Genomic DNA, 19,500 nt, shown 5'->3' on the forward strand with positions numbered 1-19,500 from the left:
TAGGCATACGTGCTAATTGCTATGCTTTTGTCGAGCGCGTTTTTGGTTTGGTCGCGTCTGAACGTTGCTAGTGTTGCCACTGTGAGGAGGCATGTTGTTTTGACTTTGGAGTCCCACTTCACCCAGAGAATATGTGTTAAAACGTAAATTAATTAATCCGATCTTTGGACCTACGAATCGATTTTATGGAATTGATGTACGAATCAATTCAGAATCGGAAAATCGATTTTTTTTAAACACAGCACTATGGCCATCTTAACTGTAAAATACAGTGAGAAACCCAGGGCTCCTTGAGCCCACCCAGATGATCCTTGGAACCTGGCAGGTTGCTGCACTGTGTGGACCCAGGTTCCTCCACGGGATGTCTACCTACTTTAGGGGTGTTTTCAAAGAGGGGATGGCGGAGAACATGGCGCGAGTGAGTTTCAGCGCACATTCACCGTCCTCCTGAACAGCATACCTTAAAAGGGGGAATCCTGCTGGACGGAGTGCGGTAATGTGAATCACTACATGTTGACGAAAACTGCTGGGATTTCACCCCTGATTGGGTTGAAATCCCCCGCTTAGGGGGCCCCTATGCTTCCAAAGCTCAGGGGAGAAATGAAAACATGAGATGAGGACCCTGAAGAAAGAATGGCTTTGTTCATGCTGTCTTTTCCTCCGCTCTTCTTGCCACTGACTTCCACAACAAGACGTGAGCGCCGAAGATACCGCTGGTCTGTGTGTCAGACGACGGCACTGGAACGCCACACACAGCGAGATGGGGAACTCAAAGGTTGATCAGACCTATGTCCTATGCTCACATTAGCCTCCCTTCCCCCCTGAAAACACCAAAACATTCCTTAAAAGTGTGTGATGAAGTGAACTTTTGTTTGCGCAACCCACCCTCCAAAATAGATGTGACGAGGATAAAGGCCCGGCAGAGGAAGTGGAGCAGAAACTAATCAGCGTTTGCAGCTGATTGGGAGAAGCCATGAATAAGTCACAACCTCTCTTCCGACGCCTCTTCGTCTCTGTTCGCCTCTGAAACTGTTGTCTCTCTGTCGCCACGCTGGTGGATGATTTGTAGGAAGCATTTCTCTTGTTTGACTTGACAAAACACAACTGGGGTCGAAGACCTTTGCGATCAAGATGAACCGTCCTTGCTCTTCACATGGTTCTTAAGTGTTCACATCCTGTGCAGTGGTTTTGCACTGTTGTTTTTCATTGTCCAGCAAACTCATTCAAAGGTTAGCGTGTGCTATTAAAAGTAATCTGAGAGCTGTTCATGTTGCACAGTGATAGCAGTCTGATGGTGTCAGTTAGTGGTACACGATTGCAGTTCTGTAGTCTACCACTGTATTTTGAAAAGCCTAGCTTGCCAGTTCTATGTTGTTGAACCCCCGCACCTCCCTAAAAAACAGAAGTGAGAGAGAAAACAGAGAAGCAGAGTGTTTTGATATTTACTGAATTAGTGACAATAAAGGGTAGTTTTCAGCTGCCTGTTTGATCTCTGCTGGTTCACCAAACCAAGTGAGATTATCAGTGCAGATGCAAGTATTTGCAAAAAAGGTTGAAGCTGACATTTCCAAAACTCTCCAATGCTCGATATGCAGGAAACAAAACACAGCACTGCAGTCAATGACACAATGTTTTTATGCATGACGTAAGTGAACACGTCACACGTAAAGCGTAATGTCTTGAAGTGTTGTCCCAATTCTTAGGGAAGTCAAGTGTTCGGGTGAGAAATGGGACACAGCCATAGACTTCTCTCCAGTATGCAGCCATCCTCATCCGTATTAGTCTTTGCAAATGTCCGTCAGGAATGCACAATTTGAGTTCTGTTTTCTTCTGGATTTTTCTGTGAAAAACGCTGCGAAAACCACCACATCCACCTCCATGATGCGTTGTGTTGTCAATGCTTTCCAATTGGTTTTCATTTTTTTTTTTAATCATGTGATTTCATCTTTAAAAAATGATATTTTTCTGAAGGCAAGCAGCTCTCATGTAAGTTGTGGTGATGCATTTACATGGAGCGTAAACTAACAGAAGCGAAGATTTAGTTTTCCTTGTCGTGCAAACAAAGTTGTCTTTCTCCGGGAAGACTTCAGCCAAGCTCAACAGGCGCTTTTTTTTAAGCTATCGCCGGCCACCGGCTGACTCTGTGCTCTTGCTAATGTTAGCCTGAGCTTGGTTGATTGAGGTTTGTTGTAGTGATTGACTGTGGCCCTTCCACCACTTATTGCTGACATGAATTACATAGTTCTAGTCGTCATTCTTGGTATAGCGCGTTACGGGTGGAGTGACGTGGGATGCCGTCCAGTCACCCAGATCAGAGGTGGACAGCGACTGGCTTTCCGCCCCTTGTGCGGGTAGCTGAGATCTCTCTCACATAATATGAAGGCAGTCGCCATAGATCGAGTCAGTCGCTGTCCTGTGATATAAAATATTTATTTCTTAAGTTGTTATAGACGTCTTCAGTCGATGTGTTGTGAAGATGCTGTGGTCTTGAATTGATAGGTGTTTTTGTTCTGTTCTTCGCAGGTAACCGGAACTGTTGGACCTTTCACCCACGTTCACTGGGATCAGGCGCTACATGACAAGGTATGTTAGCCGCGGTGGATGTTTTTGTCTTGGTGTGTCCCACGCTTGATACGAAACGATTTGAAGAATCACTGTCCTGTTGTGCTACGACTCGCTGATGTGACCTGTTTGACTGACGGATTTACTTCTTTGGATTCACGGGATTCTCTCGAACTGGCGAACATATGTCAAACAATTGGATGTGCTGATTAACGCTGTGGGCCTTTGGGATTACACGAGAGGTGTGGTGCGTTTAGTTTGTGCTGGGCTGATTTGGTTTTTGGAACTGTGTGGAACTGGAAAGACTTGATCGCTCACACCTAGCCCCTGTTGACTATCAGACGTCAGTCCGGGCTGTTGTCCCTAATGATTAATAGACCCACTTCCTGCTGCCTCAGGCTACTGTTCTACATGGTGAAAATCACTTTCCCTGCGAACCACGAGACAAGCGGCTCGTCATGTTCTCTCACTCATGGCTCTGTTGGCGTTGTGTGGCCAGGAAACTGAAAGTCCCTTCATGTGGCTGTTGTGTTGTCTGAGGGTCAAGTGGTTTATTGAAGCCATGTGACCTTCAGTTGAAGATTAAATCTTGATGTGTTTGCCACTGGACTCATTTGTCTGACTCATCTGCCACTCGTTATTCGAACAAAACCTTCCCAGCTCTTTTTCAAAGAAGACTGGAGTTATACATGAACATGACGGTTCCCACCGTCGATTTTCAGCTCTGCCACAGTTTTTAAAAAAAAATCCTGACGGGAACCCAGAACTGAGTAACTTCAGCGCTAACCTGGCTAAACTTGCTCAGTTCTCTGTAAAAGGCTGGTGTGTCTCTGAGTGCGTGAGGATTGTCTCGGGTGCTTTTCAGACTGTGCACTCTGTCTGGAGACAAAATGTTCGGCTCAAAAGTCTGACGTGAACATAAGCGAAACGGGTTTTGGCCGCAGACTTGATTCCACCTGGAGAGCTGCACCTTGTCTCTGGAAACTCTCTGCGGATGGTGAGCTTCTCGCCTTAGGCGACTCGGCACTACGTGTACAGCTTGAGTCCACACAAACATGATTAATGCGGAGCAGTAAAAGGTCTGATCGCTGTCTGGGCGGTCAACATTGTTCAAAAACAACTTTCAGAACACTGAGGTGTGCAGCCACCGCTGTGGGAGACTGGTGCTGGAGAGGAGCGCAGCGCAGCGGTCTGGTACTCCCTATGTGTCTGGATGTATTATTTTTCACCATTATTAGGCTGATAAACATAAAAAATGTTGACAGACAGATTTACTAAAAGAATAATGTTGGGCTCTAACTGTTTTTATGCTGTGCTTATCCTGCAGCTGCGCAGATGTCTGCATGTGGAAAGAGTGAGAAGGAATAATGCAGATTTTTGTCAAGTTACTGAACATTACCAGACTTTTCATTGATCATTTTTGATTTCTGGATCTGTTTTTCTCTTATAAAAAGCTTATTGATCGTCAGTTTTCTCTCTCATTTTGTGCAACTTTTTGTGAGAGCAGCATGGATCAATCAAGACGGTCGGTATTACACAGCTTGTTTCCGTTATTTGCTTTTGACTGTGAAACGCCACATTCTGTTACAGAAGTCATCAGTTAATGTCTGAATTGAGAATGATTCGTGGTGTAAAGAAGTGACAAAGAAATTAGGTGGACAAGCCGATGGTTGTAAATAGGAAAATAAAGAAGATCGGCGTAGGCTCAGAGGTGCGAGGCTGCACAGCAGGGGGCGAAGCGGACTCCCGAGACAGAATCCGCAGTGTGAAAAGCCCCTCAATGGCTCTTCTCTATACTCTGAATTACAACTCTGAGGTTGTCTCCAGTTGATGCCCACGTCACACTTGTCACTGTCTCCTGCTTCTTTGTTGAAAGTTCCTGAAAATGAAATAATGGAACTGCAGCTCTTTTTGGGTAAGGAAAGCTTGAATGGGTCTAATGTGCCCAATTTAATGCTGATATTTCAAGTCATGGTCGAGTCCTTGGGATGTATGAGTGCTTGATGTTTGTTTCTCATTCACACCCCTCCACCGACTTGCTGCGAGAGTCATGTGATTCACTTCAATTCTCTCCAGCTGGCAAACGATTAAATGTGGCATTTGTCACGGCGCATGGAAGCGCTGCTCTGACCTGAATGTGTCTGACCTGGTTATCAAAACTTCCCTTGCACAAGGAAGTGAAAAGTCATAATCGTAAGAATGTTTTTAATGCCAGCATTTATTATTCAGCTGTGGAAGGTTTCTGGAGAAGACCCGTGCTTGTAATTGTCTCAGCAGAGTGACGGTGTCTCTTCCTACCTCGGGGAGAGATGATACTCATAGTACCAGGTCCGGGTCTGCCACAAACCCATTCAATCAGAAAAGGGCTTGCTGTCTATTTTGAAATTCATTTGTTCAATACATTGTGTATCTGCATAATGTGGAATCTGCATTGCTAATTTTTTCCCCCACAAATTCTTATAGTTTTCTTGACGAAATATACATTTGAAAAATTTAAATCCTGGGAGTTTTTTTTTTTTTTATAGAATAAACACACTATAGTCACATTTGTTTGTCTATTCCTCACACACTTTGGTATTTCTTCGTATCAATTTCTTCATCTTTGGGCATGTCCCACAATGGCAGCGGCATCCTCCTCCCCCTCCACTGTTCATCTTGCTCTTTTAGTCACACCTTCATCATTTCTGGCTATCCTCCTCTGCCTCACCATCTGTCCTCCAGACCTTTGTATGACGACCTCAAAAGCCATTTGACTGCAAAAGAATGGATGCAGCGTGTCCTTGGGGTTATACTATACTCTGCCATTAAAGAGCGTGACAACAGCTTTTACAAGCTATGTTTACTTTTTAGCATTTTGTGAGCATCAGTGTTGTGAAAACTAAGTCAGGCAGGCTTTAAATAAATGTCCATCTATCCATCTATATCCATCCATCTGTCTATATCAGTAAGTAAAGGCTCAGTGTATGAAATACACGTTGTATTGAACATTTACGGTACTTTCTGGTTGATTCGCAGTCTGACTTAAATCCTGTCAGATTCAAAGTCCTAAGGTCTGTCAACATTCAGTTGTTTTTTTTATTTATTTTTTATTTTATTTTTTGAAAACTAATGCCAGAACAAGGATTTTAGAGTAATCAACAAATTATAAATTATAAATCCCATTAAATCTGAATGGACCTGTTTCACATCTCATAGCTGTAAGAAAGGTTTTCTTGAAAAAAATACACATTTGACAACACATTAAACCCAGGACATGTTTCTCTATTTGTCTATTTTTGGATTATTTATGGCAGTTGTTACTTTTTTAATGTTCACATGCTTCCCTTTTAGTTTTGTGTCTGCAGCACGTTGATAGATGGTTAGCTACGTTGATTGTTGGATTGAGAAAGTGAACTGTCGTTTGGTGAGAGTGTGAAATGGTGCACAGGCTGCTGATCTACTTCTGCAGAACTGGTATTTATCTAGATCTCATATTTAATTAAGAAGTTACTGGCAAACATGGATCTATTTTTAGCAGTAGGCCGCTCCTCCTGCCCTGGTTAGCACTTCACGAGGAGGACTCTCTCTCTCTTTAACCATGACTCTAAGGTGAAGCTGGTTCACCTCCGTCGCTTATCTTGTGCTGCGACGTCCTCTGTGGCTGCTGTGGCGCCACCGTCCTCCAGCACATCCTGTCTGGATCACCTTGCTGCTGCACTGAAGGTGCCTGCGCGTCACCTCTGTCCTACAGTCGTCAGCGCAACGCTTGTCACCTGTCACGTCGCCAGGAAGTGGCTTTGAGGGACAAGTTGTGCTTGCGATGGTGCGCAATGTTTAACCTGCTAACACAGAGGACAGTAGGAGGCGTAATGATTGCCATCCACAGCAGCAAAGGTCACGCTCTGAGAGCGTGTCGAGGAGGTCGTTGGAGCCCGGGTCATTTTTACATGCCGTTTCATGTCATCTGAAGTGTACCAAGATAGCTCCCAATTGGAAGGGTACTCTTAAGTTATTGGCATCTGGAACCCTTCTGTGACAACCTGCTTGATCTGCGTCACTTGATGTTGCAGTTTCCAGGCTCTGCTCCTCACAGATTCATCTCCTTATTGCTAGAAAGGCTTGCCTCCCTTCTCAGACTCATTTCGAATGACAGCAATGCACCATATCGTGATTCGGTTTTTGGAATTTCTGTACAGCACTGATTTTCTTGTGGCTAGTGTGAAATTGTTTAGTGAAGTTATAGCTCAGGAAGTGAAGGAAAATTTCTTGTTGCAGAAAAAAATGTGTCTCAGTCAGCAGAGAGTCACAGTACAAATCTTTGAGTCATTTCTGACTGAGTGAAATAAGTGAACTCAGAGTTGGGTGGTGGGTGACCTTGATACCAAGCATAGGACCTGAACCCTCTAGGACGCTCCGACATCTCCACGACCTCTGAGTTGTGACTACTGGAGTAATGAAGCGAGAAGTAGAGATCCTACGTTTGCCCGCGGCCCATCTGTGTGGGAAGATATAACGTGGGAATTATTCATCTGAGTAATTACCAGCGCCCTCTCAGGGGGGATTTGGAACCAGCGCTGGCCGCTCGCTTCTCTCAGCAGGCACCGAGTGACCAAGACGGAAGGAAATGTATCTGATTCATGCTCTGGTTGGTTGCAATTAGGCGTGATGGCTCCTCACGACTCAATCGTTTCTATGTTCTAAGGCCGTTTTTAGAAGAATTCAAAACCCCAGCTGAGGTACTGACATGTGAAAAGTTTCATCTAATATTGTTACTGCATTTTCTCCCACTTCCACCTCATGATTGAGAGCAGCCCCTCCCCATTGGTGGGTCGGGACCTGTTAAGTGGGTCACCCATTGCAGCCTTTTTGGTTGGGAAAGAAACGCGCACCACAGAAGGCTGCTGTGCTGTGTGGTAGCTTTTCAGTCATGCAGCAGAGGATACCTCTTTAGGTTTATTGTTCCAAAATGAAATGTGGTGTCAAATATTTGTGCTAATGCAACCCAAACTAACTGGTCAGTTAGTGAGCATTGCTCATGTTGCAATTTCAATAATATATTATATTTCAATGATAATGGTGCCTTCAGTAGTGGGAACTTGCACCAAAGTTTGAGGCCTGTGTGCCTAAGAACTGTGACCAGATGTGTTAAACATTTGGATTTCTAGAAAGTACTTGAAGATGATTGTTTTGTTCAGGAGGACCAATAAAGTTCCCAATTTCAAAGAAGTGATATTTCCCGGCTTCAGTCTTCGAGGGGGTTGAACGCCAACTCTTGTTGTGGTCACATGGTTGCTGCGTTTCCATGGTGACCGAGTTTCACAAACCTGTCACCTCATTTTACAAGCAAACATGCTTCTGTACATCTGGTGTCTCAATTTCCTAATCTTGTTGACACCCATTCCAGTCATATCGTACGCTTTCAAGCCTGGAACGTGTTCCACTGCTAATATTTGCAGTGTAAACTGTTAGCTAAGTGGGTCTTGCCAGGGTGGAGGCGAATGAAGAGGCTGCATCTGTAAACAGTCGGGGATTGACGATGCTGGCTCACACGTGTCAGTTGAGAGGAAAGATGAGCCGCAAATGGATTAAAAACCAACACAAGATGCATTTAAACTTTTCCAAGAAAGTCAACATGTTGCTGTGCGTTGACCAGAGCCGGTGTGTCCGGCGCTGAAGTGACTCTTTGTCCTTGTCAATGATCAGATTACTTACCCTCATTTCACCGTGAATTCAAAGACAACAATAATGCTTTTGTTTTCCCGAGTCACGCAAGACCTCTGAGTCCTAGGAACGCTGGTGAGAACCAAAACCTGAGCAAGTGAGAGTGAAACTGGAACTTCAGGTTCCTCTCAGCAGCACCCCCACCACTGATACTGCTGAAACTTTGTACTGTTTTTAGAAGACTAAACCCCTGAACAAAGGACTGACATCAGCTCATTTTGACCAAGGTCTCGACTCTCGCGGGATAGTTTTGGTGTGTGAGGTTTAGTCAATAGTGGAGGCCTGCTGGTGCAAGGTTAAGGTGTGAACGTGTGTTCACAGTTGAAGCTCTCATCAGCATTTGGAATTCCTTCACTTATCAAATTACATAAAGCAGCTAGTAAACGTGATGTGTGTTCTTTAGATCCAGTGTTCCACTCGAGATGAGGTGATGGTGTGTTTAGAGTGTTGTGGAATAAATGTAGAGACGCTACTGAGATGTTGTCTCTTTTCTGTCTGTGACGTCACTTTCAGAGGCGACAGCAGTGAATGACTGTGCTCACATTTGTATTTTAGGTTCCTGATGACTCACAACGGCAATAATGGTTGTCGACACGCTCTAATATGAGTCACAGGATCTGTCGCCGACCAGTGCGTGCAACATAAGTTCATAGGTCATGGTCAAGTGCTGATCACCGAAAACTCCATCCAAACTACCTCATTTTCTCATCTCACTGCTTTGTGGTGGTGTGTACTGTCACAGACTAAACGAAGGAAGACGCATTGCTGATGTCATGGCTGATTTCAACGTCAAGCTCCTTTGTCATTGTCACAGAACATGTCGGGCCTCTGCTACACACTGTCGCGCCTTTTTTTTCTTCATATATATATATATATATATATATATATATATATATATATATACACGTATACACATATATGTATATGTATATATAGTTTGGTGATTGTGACAACATCAGTAGTTCCTGCTGGGGATCCACAGCGTTTGACACGATTGTAGTTTTAAACTTATTTTTAATCCAGGAAACTTTTGATCATGACATTGGTCGAGTATCTGGATCGGAGTTTGTTTTATTAGATGGAGTGGTCCTAATAGGTTTCCTGACGCGGTCGTCTTGCCTTGGTTCATATCAACACATGCAGGGTCCACAGCTGCGTGGCACCTTGGCGAAACACTGTGGTAAAAATAGTTGGATATTGGAAGGAGCTCCGCTCCAGTATTGGCGGTGGTGTCCTCTCCTGTGTTTCCGATTAGGGTTCACTGATCGCGGACACAGTCTCACAGGCAGTGCTAATGCTACACCCAGGCATTAGTGAAGTCATCAAACATACCAATGAAAGCCAATCACTTTAGGAGAGAGAATTTTTGAAAAGGTTTTTCCATCACACTACACATGAGACTGTCAGTTTGTATAATAACAGCGAGAATAGAATATGAAATTATTATTTATTCACATTTCTAATATCTCTTCAATAGCATCTAGGAAATGTGTCCAGATGCGTCCATCGTTGAAGTAAACTGGTCAAGCAGTCTGTCCAACATGAGCGGGTTCTACGAGAGACGTGAAACTAGTTAGTTAACTAGTATAATTAAACATAAACAAATAATGATATTGGAGAAAAAGTCCACGAATAAGTTTCATTATAGAACAGTTTCAAGAGAGACTGTAGTGTGTACAACACATGAAATGAAAATGTATTTATTGAGATAATTATTGTTATCGCTGAAATGACGTATATTCTTATAATTTTTTTTTGTCAATATCGCCCAACACTAGTGCTTAGTATCTTCTCAGCAACTCTATTGTGGAAAGGTTTTAAGGTCATTTGAGAGAGAAGGTAAAACATCAAAAAGGGGGTAACTCAGGACAAACCTAAAGTGTCTTGCTATATATTTATACCCCTGCCTGAAAACAAACCGTGATCCGAAGAAGCACTAAAACTTTGTTCTTAGTCGTGCGCATCTTACCCAAAGGAACTAATGCTCCTTCACAGTGCTTGTGTTAGAGTCTCGCCACAAAAGTGGGTCAGCAAACCGGGGTGCTTAACTCAATACAGGGAATCTTCTGAGGCGGACAACAGAGTCTGTGTTGGGTTTGAGATTGCACCATTTTAAAAACCAAAGGAAATGAGGTTTTCTGTTTTGGCTGAGGAAGGCACTGACATTGGTGGTCTCCGTGGGGTCGCAGAGTTCATCTCGCCGTTCGTCCGCCTGCCAGCAGTTTCTCTGTAGACGTTTCCCGTGACAGCACTGTGTGTGAGCAAGAGGACGTCGATGCTGCTGTGTCTTCCTTTGCTGCCGAATAGCTCTCTAAACTCAATAGCCCCCTGCATTATTGATGAGCAGCATGTCTCCTGTTGTGCCAACTTGATTTGAGTGCAGTGTGGTTAATGAGCTGCCAGAGCAGAAGGGTCTGTATAGATTCCACGTGACGAAGATGTCACTTGTTCCATGTGTGAGTGCACTTTCATACTTCCACTCACGTTTTCACTTTGTGTCGCTCTACGTCATATTACTGAACTGTCCGACGAGTTGTTTCTGCAGCACCTTCTTATTTGTGTTGTTTATACTAACGCACAGGAAGGAAGTGCTGGCTCAGAAAAAGTCCTCTTTTAAAGGTGAAGCAGCTTCAGGCATCGACAGAAAATGACCTAAAACAATGTAGTGCAGTTGCCAGGCCTGCATGTGGCGTTGTGTGGGAGAAGATGGCATTGTGATATTCCCCTTAAATAATGAGCGCTATTTTGCTTTGGCATAACAAAGTGAATGTGGAAATAGACAGCGCTGTGGCAAAGAGGTTGAATTGTTGCTCCGAGTCGCACTTAACTTTACCTCGACAGACCAGAGATGCTTGTTTCACATCTTTGGAGCTGGCCTAAATCCACTCTGTCTGCACATCAACTTGATTCAAGTTCTTGTTTGTCCCAAGTATGACACTCCTGCTCTTCATTTATGTTTAAGTCTCTTCTGTTCCACAGCTGCTCTTTGCTTGTGATGGTTTGAGAGAGAGAAACAAGACAGAGGGGTCTGCACTGTGCAGACAGTCTCAGAACCAGTGTTTTAGAATGTTTCTACGCGGGGACCCTGTTTCAAATCCACTGATTGATTATGCCAGATTTGTGTGGATGAAAAGAACATGTCATGTTTGGTGCGATGTTGGAGGTGTCTCTTTTTCAGGGCGCTTGATCCCTTGATCAGAGCCGAAGTCCTTCAGAGATACTGGATGGATGCTCCAATCAACCACCTGCAGCCAACCTCCACAGGGCAGATGCCACTTAAATGTCCTGCCACTGATGCTCTGCGGCTCCGCAGCTGCTTCCATCCCTGAGCCGCGGTCACCGCTCTCTTCTGTCCTGCTCACCCGGTGGTCAGGCAAGCGTCCTACATCATCGCATCTTGCTAGCATGTATAAAGGAAGCATTGTTTAATGCTACACTGACATGACAACAGGAAGTAACTGATTCCTTTGTGTGCGCTATGCACACAGCAATGCAGGTGGTCATAATTTTGGGCCTAAAAACTCTTCACCACTGTTGCTGCCGTTAGTCTAATAACGTTTTCTTTCAGAAAGTAGTCCGTAGTCAAACTACCGCTCCTGATGCATCGTGGGAACACCGTCAGGAGTTTTTTCACCCACACATCCAGACTCTCGCAGGCTATTGTTATCGTTGTGTTTTCATATTATCCCCTCGCTTTTGTTGCCATAATCTCTAATTTCAGATCTTTAATCTGCAGTGCAGCAATCCTGTAACCGTCCTCTGCAATCTGGATCAAAAGCTCCTTTCATAAGGCAAGAGCCGGGCGGACTAATCACATTCTGCCGTATGAACCGGAGCAGCGCTGGCGGCTATAAATAACAAGCTGCTTGCCGCCGTCAAGCTGCACTTCTATTTCCGCTTCTGCTGCTGCACATCCACCAAGAGAGAGTCTGCTGCCACTTGTTGCTCTGTACACTCACTGACATTAAGATGCTGTAGTTTGTCTTGAGAACAGTCGTCGTGTTGGGTGGTCTGTTGTACGTCTGTCACCCACTCCTTACTGTCATCCTGAGGTAGTGATGTCATCGGCGGTCACCATGGTGACACAGGGTCATGTCACCTGTCCACAGCTAGGCTGCCTTTGGGAGATAGTTGCAGTAATGTAGTGTACTGTTGTTAAGCCTTGCATACAGGGCCAACAGTGCTAGCTAATGGCATCACATTTCTCCCTGTGAGGTTTAGCCATTCATTCTGTGGTCATGATGTCAGGTGAAGTGGATGAATCGGGGCCCTGATCAGCTGTTTTCCGTAATATTTACCGAGTTCAGGACTTGTGGTGTTGAATGCACAAATGACACTAAGTGGTGCTGTTAAGATTAACAAAATGAATCCATCCAACAATTTATCTGGTGAAACATATGATGCATTGAACCCATCTGCTGCATGGAGTGATTCATTTTATCCCAATCTCTACCTGATGTTTGTGCTCTGCATTGCTGCAGTGCATCTCTGATCCAGTGGACACAAGGCGTCTACTTTCCCTGCTGTAGCATGATCACAACAATGAATATTGAGTCCAGATTAATCGAACCAATGCAATTAATCTCTTTAAAGATTGTTTGTGTGTGACTGCTATGAAATTAACATGAAGTGAAGCTGACTGAACCAGCGTCTCACGTGTCGTCTTGTCTTAAATTTCCTGTATTTCAGTTCGGAACAGAAGCTCTTGGAGTTGTGTAGCTCTTGTGTCCCTCCAGAGTTGAACTGAGTGGTCTCAGGTTAAGAGTCTTCATCCCCTAACTTTTGTCTCCATGGCAACAGCATTGACCCAGGCAGCAGAGCTACCAGGTCATGACGGGGAAGTGGTCGTGTCCAGTGTGGACCCCTCTCATGTGAGTCAGTGTACTGCTTAGACAGGTCGGCTATTAGAGCAAATCCTTTCTAAGAAGTTGCCAAATGTGGATGACAGGTCAGTGTTCAAGCCAGACTCTGTGTCACTCCTGCTGGTGTTGTGTTGCTGATACTCTCTCTCAGGCCTCCAGCCTGCCCCACTCCCCTGCAGATATACAGCCTGGTAAACTTTTAACTGTCAAACCAAGGCAGCCGAGGAGAAATTGTAGGTCTGCACTCTTATAAAAAGCCACTGGAAATAGACTTCTTGTCTGCCAGACCAGGGGAGATGCATTTCACTTCTACTTCCTCAGACAGCTCACGGTGCCTCCACATGCTTGAAGAGAAACGTGAGCGCCACCTGGAACTTGTGTGTGACTCTGAACACAAGCAACTCCAACCCAATACCAGACTTAAAATGCTATTTTACTCGCTGTGGGGCACTGACGAGACGTTGAACAGCACCTGGTGACCAATCCTACTGCTCCTCAGGGGGTCGGATCAGGGTCCGATGCATGGTCGAGACAGGTGTGCTCCACTCGTGTCAGGAGCTTGTGAGGCCGCTGGAAACCGGACTGTGGCAAGCGTATCTTGCCCGTTTTCTAGGCAAAGATACAAATGCGCAGCTTTTACAAATTGTCCGCAGGTATCATCTTGGAAGCTCACCATTACTGGGGAGGGTAATGTGGCAGCACCAGATAATCGCACACTCTGTTCCACCTTCCTTCTCCTCAGTATCTGCTCTCCATGCTTCTTCATCTCATCATAACTCCAAACATACCCTTTTCTTTGTGGACCCTCATCCCCGTCCCGAACTCCCTCCCCTGTCCTCCCACTTTCCGTAGCATGCGTCATCCATGCACGCCCGTTTTTCAGACTGAATGAAGCCAAGTCATATGTCATCCCCTCTGGAGATAGAGCGGATTACTCCCAGTATTTATATATGAACCTGCTGTTCGGGCAAATGACAGTGGGAGGACCACTTTCTCCCACTTCAGCTGACCTCAAGAGAGTTTCAAGAGATGTTTCTTTCATATTCTTCGTCTGTCTCCTTCCACAGAGTAGTCAAGGTCACAACTTACATGATGTTTGTGAGAAGGTGCGCTAGTGAGGCATTAGTTCAACCACTTCTACACATTCCTGTCTGCTGACTGAAAGTGAAATATTAACTCCATAAATGATTTCTCTTGAGCTGTGTCTTGGGGCATGTGCCGGTCTCCTGTTCACCTTTACTGGAGTGAGGATTCTCTGAGAACACACGTATGCCATCTGGTGCTTTTTATCTGCTCAATAATTTACTTTGTTTACATTCCACAGGTCGTCTCTTTGTCTGAGATATGTAGCAAAGCTTATAGTTGGGCTATTTTTTGAGTTGGACCCACCCCCCGATTCAAGGTCTGCACTTACATCATCGGTCGCAAAGATAAAAAGGTTTATTTTGATACAGTCTTCATGTCATAAATGACAAATTTCACAGTATGTTGACTTGGCTGAATTTTGAAGCGAGGTGGATGATCGCAGTACTCGCCGTACAAGGGTTCACTTCTGAGCGCAGGCACACTGTCCTGGACTCCTCTCAGCATCTTCCTGGTTCTTCTGCCCGTGTTGTTGATGTTTGAGTTGTTCTGGTGGGAATCATCTTTTGATAGGTGAAGGTTTTTTTTTTTCAGTGTAAAGTCTTCCGTCTCCACCCCTTACGGTGTTGTGTGACAGAGGATTTCTGTGCTGGGGCATGATTTCAAACTTTGTTGTCTCGTGTTGTTGGACGAACATCCAGATGTTGGCAGCTGTTATTTTTACTAACTCATGAGGAAACAGATGTGACTGGATACTGTGTTACGTAACACCGTGTGTCGTGGTGATGAAATCTGAGGTCATGTTGAAACTCTGTGGTGGAAGTGTGGACGATACAGAGATGTTTATACAGTCTCTGAAATATGGACAACTGCTTGATAAATTTATCAGCGGTGAACTGCTGCATGTGGAAAATAGCTACTCAGCATGTTCCGTAATCAATCATGGAATCTTTATAGTTTTTTTTTTTTATAAATAAACTGCAGAGCAGTGCTCACTCTCCAACCAAAGGGAGTTCTCAGGTGTCATCCAGGAAGACCGTCATAGTCAGCAATGTTGAAGTTCTCTGGACGAGGGCTGCGCTATTGCAATTGGTTCATATTTAATCCTCATTATGAGTCAGTATTATTCCTGGGAAAATGTGCCTCTGTATCGCCTTAAAATATGTGTGCACAGCTTGCTGTGCAGTGAGGCTTTAAATGTGGACAATTAAAAAACATAAATATAAAATTATTCACAAATAGTGGAAATATGAACCATTGGAGTACAGAGTGAATTCACAAAGTTCTTGGAAACAAGAATGAAATGGATGGAAACAAATACTTAATATGGAAAAGAACAAGGATGTCATGTGCCTCCTTATTTCCCCTGGCATTTGGCAGTAACACATAGCCTCTGAAATGTGGCTAGTAATGTGTAGCCACAGCTGCACAGGTGTTTTTGGTACTGTTTGACATTTTTAGACCTGACTCTCATTGTCCTCAGACAAGGGGGCGGGCTCTCGTGCCAATGACTGGCAGGTCTTGCAGTGAAGTGTGCGTGAGTAGGTCTGAAATTTGCTCACTCCGTCTCCAGTCTAGTGCAGTCCAGAGCTACAGTCATTTTGGTGTTGCTCTCTCGACAGCCATAGTGGTGTCAGATGTCGAAAGTATCAATGAAAATGTTGTTGTTGTTGTTGTGCCTTGGGCTAGACACAAAGTATGGAGTGGCCGTTCGACGCTTCGTGGCCTCCACCCTTCTGCCAGTCTCCCAGGGCAGCTGTGGCTTCCAATGTAGCTTACCACCACTGGTGTGACTGAGGTATGATGGGATAGTGGTTTCTGTGGAGCGCTTTGTGTGTCTAGTAAAGCGCTAAATAAATCTAAACCATTATCATGGTTACTCCCGTCATGATAAAGTATTGGTCTGGTCCTCAAGACTTGAGGCCTGGACTTGGCTTGTGTTTATAAAAGGCATTGCTTGAGTCATAAAATGTCTTAAACAGTAGCACCATGGTGTTCCCTGACTGATAGTGAAAGTGCAAAGTGACACACTGCTTCATAAGTGAGAGTTAAGCATAGCACTGAGCTCAGTGTCTGGTAGGCAAGGATGATATGGTCACAAAAAATGTTGCTCTTCTGGTGATAACAATGAGAAATATTTTCATTATATTACATGTATTTGACACTTAGCTAACTGGTCAATTGTGTTCTCTGCATCACTGGGGTTTGTCTCCAACATCGTCATTTGCTTGTTTAAATACTGCATAATCCTTTACTACATGCAAAGATGGGCAATTCAATGTTTCACATCTGTTGTAGAACCCTGTTGTGTAGGTAACTGACAGTTTTATTTTGAGGTCAAGTTGTGCTCTCTGTGGTTCCCATTGTCTGTCATGTAATTCATATTATAGTCTTAAAATTATTATATGATCCGTCATGTGGCGTGCGCTTGTGTTTATTCCATTTATTGTTGTCGCAGTGGTTAGCGGTGTACATCTCTGGTGTCTGGTTATTACTACTGCTGGATGTGACTGATGGAACCCCTCCTGCGTTCTAATGCCCTGTGTGGCTAGTGCTGACCCCACACTCTCCCTCTGCCCCCTCCCCTTCCTTACAGTGCCTGAGCATGTCCAAGCGGAGCCTGTTTGTTCGGCTGGTGCCGTGCCGCTGCCTGCGAGGCGAGGAGGAGGCGGTGACATCGCTGGACTACTCCCACTGCAGCCTGGAGACCGTTCCCAAGGAGATCTTTAGCTTCGAGAAGACGTTGCAGGAGCTCTTCCTGGATGCCAACCAGATCGAAGAGCTGCCTAAGGTAAACCTTTCCCCGCTGACCCTGAGGCCCTGTTCTCTAGCTCACGCCTGACCTGTCATTTCTCTCTCTCCTCCAGCAACTGTTTAACTGCCAGTTACTCCACCGACTGAGTCTGCCAGATAATGACTTATCAGTGCTGCCAGCCGCCATCGCCAACCTCATCAATCTCAGGGAGCTGGACGTCAGCAAAAACAGTGAGATCCAGTCTTCACTTCTAATTTAGCCGTCGCTTCACTGGACAGTTTGAGGCTGAGCTGGTTCCTGCATATGGACAGACAGGAATTGATCCACCTCTTCTTCCATTGTAATGGCCCATGGTTACAACTGCTGTTACATTATGACCACCTGCATCATCTCGTTCCATTGGTGTGCAGAAGAGGTCGGATGAAGTTGTCGTGTCTGGGTGGGATGATGGACCGGGTGACCTCGCTGAAGAATGGTTAGGGTTACAGACTTGTCTCCTCTGTCCACATGTGGGGAGCAGAGAGGCGTGAGTCTCTTTCAGACCTGCTTGCTCATGCGTCAGTTTTGCTCAGCTCTTGTGAGTCTCAAGGAGGTCTGTCTCCTGAGTTAGTGTAGCGTCTCACCTTCATCCCGGCAAGTCTAAGGCGATATGTTTCTCGAGTTGTGACGTCACAGAGCGAGCCATGTTTACAAGAATGGAAAGAATAACTGGTTGAAACAAGCCCGCAGCTGAGTCACAAGAGGAAGCAGAGGAAGGTTTCATCTCATGACTGAGATCTCTGATAGGCATCACTGATCGGGCAGGAGAGTTTTTGTCTGCTGGTGGCACTGACGTTGGCAGAACCTGTTCAGTCAAGAAACGGGAAGTCGTTGTTGCAGAGTTGTGTGTTCAGGGTTGCTGTGAGATGAATGCTTTTATCAGAGGATGCCTTTAATCGATACAAGATGCAAGTTTGTATTGTTGTATATGTTGTGTGTTTAGAAGGATTTGTTTTTTAAAGCTTTTGGTGGACTTTCAATTCATTTGTCCATGTGTTATGGCAAAATAATGTGTTCATGTCACTCAGTTCATTAATATAAAATACAGTCCAACAAAAAGTGATTTCGATTGTTGTGAGGTGTAAATATGTATTTGTAATGTAAAATTGTAAAATGTAATGTAGAAATCAGAGAAATGCTTTTTGAATTGGAAGCAGAGGCACAGGCGTGTATGGTGGTTCCTCTGTCCTCTCTGGTTTCCTCCCAAAAGCATTCATGGGTGACTCAGTCATCTGTGTGTGAATAGCTGTCCATGTGGGATGGACCTCTGGCATTAATGATCATCCATCATAGGTCTGACCTGTTTGGGTTGTGTGTTCTGATTCTACTCATCTCATCATCTCATCCGCCCAGGTATCCAGGAGTTTCCTGAGAACATCAAGAACTGCAAAGTCCTTGCGATTGTGGAGGCCAGCGTCAACCCCATATCCAAGTGAGTGCAGCTCACGGTTTGTGACTGCCATTTGTTTCACTCCTGTCTGAGTGAGGGCTGTGTTCGTGTGTTCTCAGGCTCCCGGAGGGTTTCACGCAGCTCCTGAGCCTGACGCAGCTCTACCTGAACGATGCCTTCCTGGAGTTCCTGCCCGCCAGTTTTGGCAGGTGTGTGTGTTAGCATGATGCTAGCTAGTCTGGCTGGTGAGGGGCCCGTGGTGCTGGACAGGATCAGGGCTCAAGGAAGCCAGCAGTAGAAGCAGATCCAGAACTCAGTGTCAAACAGTTGTTTCAGTTCAGCAGATGTTTCTCAGCGTCTGACAGTAAAACTCTCCAATGACATTATGTGACGTAAAATAAGTCATTTTCAGTCGATACCGACGCTCCCGCTAGTGACGTCCAGATTCTATTGTATGTGTTTAATTACTTAACAGTCCTGAGTCGGTGCCAGCTGGTCCGATAAGACTGCTGTCATGGCACCTGATTTATGACCAGACGGGACCGGTCTGGCTTGATGAGATAGTCTGCTAGTGAGCCAGTGACCTGCCCCTAACCCCGGCTCACAGGGAGAGGTTGTAGATGAAGACGAAACAAAACAATAATTGAGGATGTAGGATGTCAGGGAAATCCTATATTGAATTCCTAGGGATGGAAAGAGTCTTGGAACCATCAATAAAAAGCAAGTGACAGAAGACTGCAATGTGCTGGAGATCCTTGTAGTCTTTCTCCAGGATGTTCTCCCTTATTTTCCCCAGATTTCACACTTAATCCCTGATCAAAACCTCAACTGATCTTCAGGTGATGCTCCTACCTAGAGGTTTCCCTGCATCTTCTGTCTGAACAGTCTGTGATCCTTGCATCTCTTCACTTCCTTTCCCTCCAGAACTCCACCCAGAATTGGTTTTAAATTGATACAAACCTCAGGACACCCTCTAGATCTGCTACCTCAGACTGTAAAGTTCTGGTGTGAGCCACGGGCCTGTGAGAGTGGACGTGTGATTGTCTCTACATGCTGAGTCTCAGGCTTCTCTTCAGAGGTTCCATCAGAGCATGTTAAACAGACTTTTG

The 19,500-nt window shown here is 45.0% G+C and overlaps 1 protein-coding gene across 3 annotated transcripts in view; it reads left to right on the forward strand.

The window, feature by feature from the left end:
* Positions 1 to 19,500, forward strand: part of erbin (erbb2 interacting protein) — a 39,899-nt gene that overhangs the window by 6,494 nt on the left and 13,905 nt on the right. For 2 of the 3 annotated variants that reach the window (XM_053863683.1, XM_053863696.1), the window contains exons 2-6: positions 2,524 to 2,583; positions 16,804 to 16,998; positions 17,075 to 17,192; positions 18,355 to 18,433; positions 18,511 to 18,600. In XM_053863683.1, the coding sequence (XP_053719658.1) occupies positions 16,813 to 16,998; positions 17,075 to 17,192; positions 18,355 to 18,433; positions 18,511 to 18,600 (473 nt within the window). In that variant the 5' untranslated portion in view covers positions 2,524 to 2,583; positions 16,804 to 16,812. Of the gene's footprint in view, positions 1 to 2,523; positions 2,584 to 3,943; positions 4,088 to 16,803; positions 16,999 to 17,074; positions 17,193 to 18,354; positions 18,434 to 18,510; positions 18,601 to 19,500 lie in introns of those variants that run through there. The other variant, XM_053863688.1, reaches the window with a different exon arrangement.

This window comes from Synchiropus splendidus, chromosome 1, assembly GCF_027744825.2.
Source record: "Synchiropus splendidus isolate RoL2022-P1 chromosome 1, RoL_Sspl_1.0, whole genome shotgun sequence".
In the NCBI taxonomy this organism is placed as follows: domain Eukaryota; kingdom Metazoa; phylum Chordata; class Actinopteri; order Syngnathiformes; family Callionymidae; genus Synchiropus; species Synchiropus splendidus.